General features: G+C 35.4%; 1 protein-coding gene across 1 annotated transcript; it reads left to right on the top strand.

Moving 5' to 3' along the window:
• Window positions 1–1,443: 1,443 nt before the first annotated feature.
• LOC112021003 (cationic amino acid transporter 2, vacuolar) lies at window positions 1,444–3,224 on the top strand. Its single transcript, XM_065779026.1, has 3 exons — window positions 1,444–1,640; window positions 2,300–2,531; window positions 3,077–3,224. Exons 1-3 carry the CDS (start codon window positions 1,494–1,496, stop codon window positions 3,193–3,195), a joined length of 498 nt encoding a protein of 165 aa, XP_065635098.1. The 5' UTR covers window positions 1,444–1,493; the 3' UTR covers window positions 3,196–3,224.

The following is a 3,224-nucleotide window of genomic DNA, read 5'->3' as shown; positions in this document are numbered from 1 at the left end:
ATCTCATACGTAATAGAGAAAAAATAGTCAATATATCAAGTTATTTTCCACCATATAGCCAACTTTTATGAGTTTGAAATAATAAAAAATTAAATTAAAATTTACATTTGGTGCTAATTTCTGATTTAACTTTATAAAGCGTAACATATAGGTCCCCCATGTATGCTTAATAAGCCAATTATTAGACCAAATCAAGAATTAAATTTCTAAAAACACTTGTTTTGGAAAACAAATAGTGACATGGATTCCAATGTGTATTCATGTCTCTGTATTACATCACACGGATAATTAACACAAACCACATATGTTAAATATAGATAGAACAAGAGAATATCCTGGGGGAGAAGGGGGGGGGGGGGGGGCTGGATACTTTTTTTANAAAAAAAATTTGGTAAAGTGATTCTAGCATCATTAGCTTTGTCCTTGAGATTTTTGAAGTCTTGAAAATCCAAACTCTCATCCATTTTCCATTTGCCATCTGCTAGACATGAAACAATTATGAAATAAATAAGCCTGTGCAAGATTCAATGTGTATAATGTTGCTTTGATTCTCCTTTTAAATGCATGGTAGAAGGATGGTTGGCAAATTCTCCTTTGGTTTTAATGGTCTGGTCTAATCAAAGTCAATATCTCACAAGGAATAAGGTGTCAATCAAGTACACTACCGTTACAACACATAGATAGAATGAAGCTTTGGCTTTTCTTTTCCTTCATTTCTTTTCTCTCTTTTGTTTCTCTTTTAAATTTCAGAATTTCTCTTTTTTTTTTTTACAACTATTATGGCTATAATTGGAGGATGTACCTTTGTTTCTTTTTTGAATTCTAGTTAAAGATTATAGAAGAATGGTCTGCTTTATTATTACAATATCTATTTTGTTGTTTCCTTTCTTTTTCTAGGCTTTGCTTTTTGGAGGCGGGAATAGTTTGCCTGCTATTATAGCCCGTCAACATATTCCTGGGCTTGATATCGTCGTTGACCCATGTGCAGCAATTCTAGTATTTATTGTTACTGGACTATTATGTGTTGGAATCAAGGAGGTATATATGTGTATCATTTTTTGTTTTTTTTTTTTTTTTTTTTTTTATAAATTTCCGTATTTCCTTTTTTTCAAATGGCTTTCTTCCTATTTTAAGAAATTATTTTCTTCATCATGAATGCTTAAAATTTTGCAGAGCACACAGGCACAAGTCATTGTCACTACAGCAAATGTATGTGCTATGAGTTTTGTCATAATAGCAGGTGGTTACTTGGGATTCACAACTGGATGGGCTGGTTATGAACTTCCAACAGGGTTACTTGTATATTTCTCTTAAGACCCCACCTAGTATGGGCTGAGTTCCTTTCTGCTTGTTTATCTTCCCAAATGTTTCATTGCTTTGATCACAAATGAGGTTTTTTTTTTTTTTTAAAATTTTTTTTTTATCTCCTCTCCTCCTGCCTGATGAGATATAAATTTCTTCCATCTTTCTGTGTTTCTCAGCCACGGATTCTGATGGCTATGGCTAGAGATGGATTGCTGCCGCCATTTTTCTCAGAGGTTAATATAAAGACTCAAGTTCCTATGAAGGGCACAATAGTGACTGGGATTGGTGCTGCAATCTTAGCATTCATTATGGATGTTTCACACCTGGTAGGGATGGTGAGTTAACTTCTGTGATCACCTTTCAAAGTAGTGATGGTAGTGTAATTAACTTATGTGCTTCATAGTTATGGGTTACTAGACAGGGCCTCTGCATCAGGGTGGAAAATGGGGCATGGTAATTCTGATCCTTAATATTGTTCAAATCCAATGTTGCAGCCAGGATTTCAAGATTGTAAGGGTAAAAGCAATTGTGATGATGCAAAAATATGTGGGTTTTTTTTTTTTTTTGTTTTGGGGAGGGGGTTGGGGCGGGTGGGGAACTAAAAATATTGTAACAGTTGTGAGGTGGAGACAATAGCTCTCTTAACCATGTATGTTGCTTCTTCCCTGATTACATTTATTAATGGCTGTTTAGGAAATTTGTTGTTTTAATACTTGGGAGTGGACAGAAATCCAATTGGAGAGGCCCTTGTTTTCATCTATACCAATATGTTTCCATTCCAGAAAGCCTTTGTTTTGTTGGGGAAAAAAATCCTATAACGTATGTCAATGTTAACAAGGCATAATGTAGATTACTCTGCTGAATGGATTTGTTGGGCTCCTGAATAGCCTCTGAGATTAGTTGAAGAATGGAAATTTAAAAAAGCTGCCTAAAGCATGATAAGAGTGATTCGTTATTGTATACTGAGTTGTTGGTTTCTGCCTTTTATATGCAGGTTAGTGTGGGTACACTTCTTGCATTTACCATGGTAGCAATATCTGTATTGATACTCAGATATGTCCCACCAGACGAGTTGCCATTGCCTTCATCTCTTCAGGGGTCAATTGATTCAGTATCATTAGAATATGGTAGGAATGGCCAGGGCAGTAATGGAGAACAATCTAAAGTTAGGTTTGGCACTTCTATGGATGATGATAAACCTTTACTTGTCAAAGAGGATGCATCAGGTGATTATCCTCTTACTGCAAAACATCTATTTCTAGGTAACTGTAAGTTACTCACCTGCACTCACTTTTCTGTCTTATGCATGCTGGGCATCCTTTCTGTAAGTTACACCCTGTCCACTATATCAATCTCTAGCATTTGTATGATGGAGCCAACCTAAGACACACTAGTCCAGCAAATACATTTAAAAAATATCCAAGTATGAATATTCCTGCATCGATTTTGATTCTAAACAGTTAGAACGCTAAGTTTTGTTGGCTTAATGAGAGCTTATACACCTGTTTTCATGAAGTAGTCTCTTTTCAATAAAATTATTCTTGCCTCTAAAAAAAGAGAAGAAGAAGAAGAAGAAGAAGAAGAAGAAGAAGAAACCATTTTATGGAGTCTGTAATGTATGTCCTCCATGGACTTGGTCCAAATTAAATGAACTAGAGGCTACTAGATGCATATCTGGACTAGAATCCACACAATGTTATGCCTTACTTTCTGTCATCTAGAACTTGCTTTAATGGTTTTCTTTTTCTTTTTCTTTTGTGTTGATTGCCAGACATATTAAATGAGGAAAACAGGCAGAAAATTGCTGGTTGGACCATAATGTTTACATGTGTTGGGGCTTTTCTCCTTACATACGCAGCTTCAAATTTGGCCCTTCCCAGGTGGGTTTAGCTGCAGATTATCTTAGAACATTATTTTCA

The sequence above is a fragment of the Quercus suber genome, unplaced genomic scaffold, assembly GCF_002906115.3.
Source record: "Quercus suber isolate HL8 unplaced genomic scaffold, Cork oak 2.0 scaffold_11, whole genome shotgun sequence".
NCBI classification, from domain to species: Eukaryota; Viridiplantae; Streptophyta; class Magnoliopsida; order Fagales; family Fagaceae; genus Quercus; species Quercus suber.
The sequence above is the reverse complement of the archived record's forward strand: the minus strand, read 5'-3'. Positions and strand labels throughout refer to the sequence as shown.

Bases quoted from the DNA above. Each gene is read 5' to 3' on its own strand.
- LOC112021003 (XM_065779026.1), top strand. From the start codon at position 1,494: ATGGCTATGGCTAGAGATGGATTGCTGCCGCCATTTTTCTCAGAGGTT. The intron at 1,641-2,299 runs GTGAGTTAACTT...TTTTATATGCAG, and splicing joins TTTCACACCTGGTAGGGATG to GTTAGTGTGGGTACACTTCT. The intron at 2,532-3,076 runs GTGATTATCCTC...GTTGATTGCCAG, and splicing joins TGTCAAAGAGGATGCATCAG to ACATATTAAATGAGGAAAAC.